The sequence below is a fragment of the Hylaeus anthracinus genome, unplaced genomic scaffold (genome assembly GCF_026225885.1).
Source record: "Hylaeus anthracinus isolate JK02 unplaced genomic scaffold, UHH_iyHylAnth1.0_haploid 11978, whole genome shotgun sequence".
NCBI classification, from domain to species: domain Eukaryota; kingdom Metazoa; phylum Arthropoda; class Insecta; order Hymenoptera; family Colletidae; genus Hylaeus; species Hylaeus anthracinus.
Genome location: NW_026534326.1, coordinates 3,698,644 through 3,699,872, shown reverse-complemented (window position 1 = coordinate 3,699,872; position 1,229 = coordinate 3,698,644). Strand labels below are relative to the sequence as shown.

Below are 1,229 nucleotides of genomic sequence, written 5' to 3'. Positions count from 1 at the left end.
ACGGGGAACGTTGAAAGGTACTGTGAAAAATATAATTAAAAAAAGAAAACAAGTATCGATTCGTCTACGAATATTCTCGATCGAATGTAAAGCGTTCGAATAGTTTGATAAATATTTAACCAGGATAGCTTACCCTGGATTACTAAGGATGGTTAATTGTTAAAGGCGAGAAGTGCGAGGTTCGTGGAAAGGGAAGTTTCGAGCTTTGTGTTTTCCAAATTTATGTATGTGAGATAAATGAATATAAAATTGCCACAGGCGAAATCTGAAGAGTGATGGAATTCAGATGGAATTGTTTTCAGTGGATCGCAATCATCGAATAGAGTTGGAGTAATCATAAAATAGAGTTTGAGGAAGGTTTCGATACGTGTATCTAAAAATGAATGTGTTCGTCTCCACCATCGTGACCATATGTGTTTCGATCGCATCCGTCGAATGCATTCCGGAATTGCAGTTACTGCACGTCGTAAGAATCGAAAATATCAAGAATAAATAATTCTTCTCTTTTCTATAGAATAAAGAAATCGTGAAATTAAATCTCACTTGAAATTCGAACAATTATTTTACCTCTTAAATATCAATCAATTTAATTCGATTCAAATTGAATTTAAACAAAATTTATTAATGAATATTGCTCTTAAATATTGAAACTGAGAATGATAAGTTTAGTTTCTAGTTTCGATCATTTTAAAGGTATTACCCGAAGAATTATACGGGATATTATTTTCGAAATTTTGCAGGTGTTCGCGCACAAAACGTACGCGCCAATTTCTGACATAATAAATAGCAACGGTACGAATCTACCAGCCCAATTAACTTACGAATACTTCAACTCCGCTCCATTCAACATGCCCGACGTAAGTTTGCACACTTTATTGCGCGGCGAGTTGATCCAAAGAATTACGAACTTGGCGTTGAAAGCAGTGTAAACAATGAAATTGATACACCGAGCGTGAAAGAGTGTAAATATTTCGATTCGAATCGTTTTCGAAGCATTCCATTTAATTCTATAAATTGTTCGTATTGTTTATTGTAATTGGATGAGTATGATGTATCGTAGAGAGAAAGAAATACGTAAAGTCTCTATAAATGCACAAACTCGGGACTGATATAGTGCATTTATCGTAGACTACAGTATTTCTCATGTCACTTTAACTCTCTTCTTCCTTTTCGAATTACAGCAAAGTCTCCATAAATGCACAAGTTCAGTCCCGAGTTTGTGCATTTAT

General features: G+C 34.7%; 1 protein-coding gene across 1 annotated transcript in view; it reads left to right on the top strand.

Moving 5' to 3' along the window:
* The first annotated feature begins 302 nt into the window (after positions 1–302).
* Positions 303–1,229, top strand: part of LOC128896990 (venom acid phosphatase Acph-1-like) — a 7,836-nt gene continuing 6,909 nt past the window's right edge. Inside the window, exons 1-2 of the mRNA XM_054160606.1 lie at positions 303–466; positions 741–857. Of these exons, the coding sequence (XP_054016581.1) occupies positions 380–466; positions 741–857 (204 nt within the window). The 5' untranslated portion in view covers positions 303–379. The remainder of the gene's footprint in view (positions 467–740; positions 858–1,229) is intronic.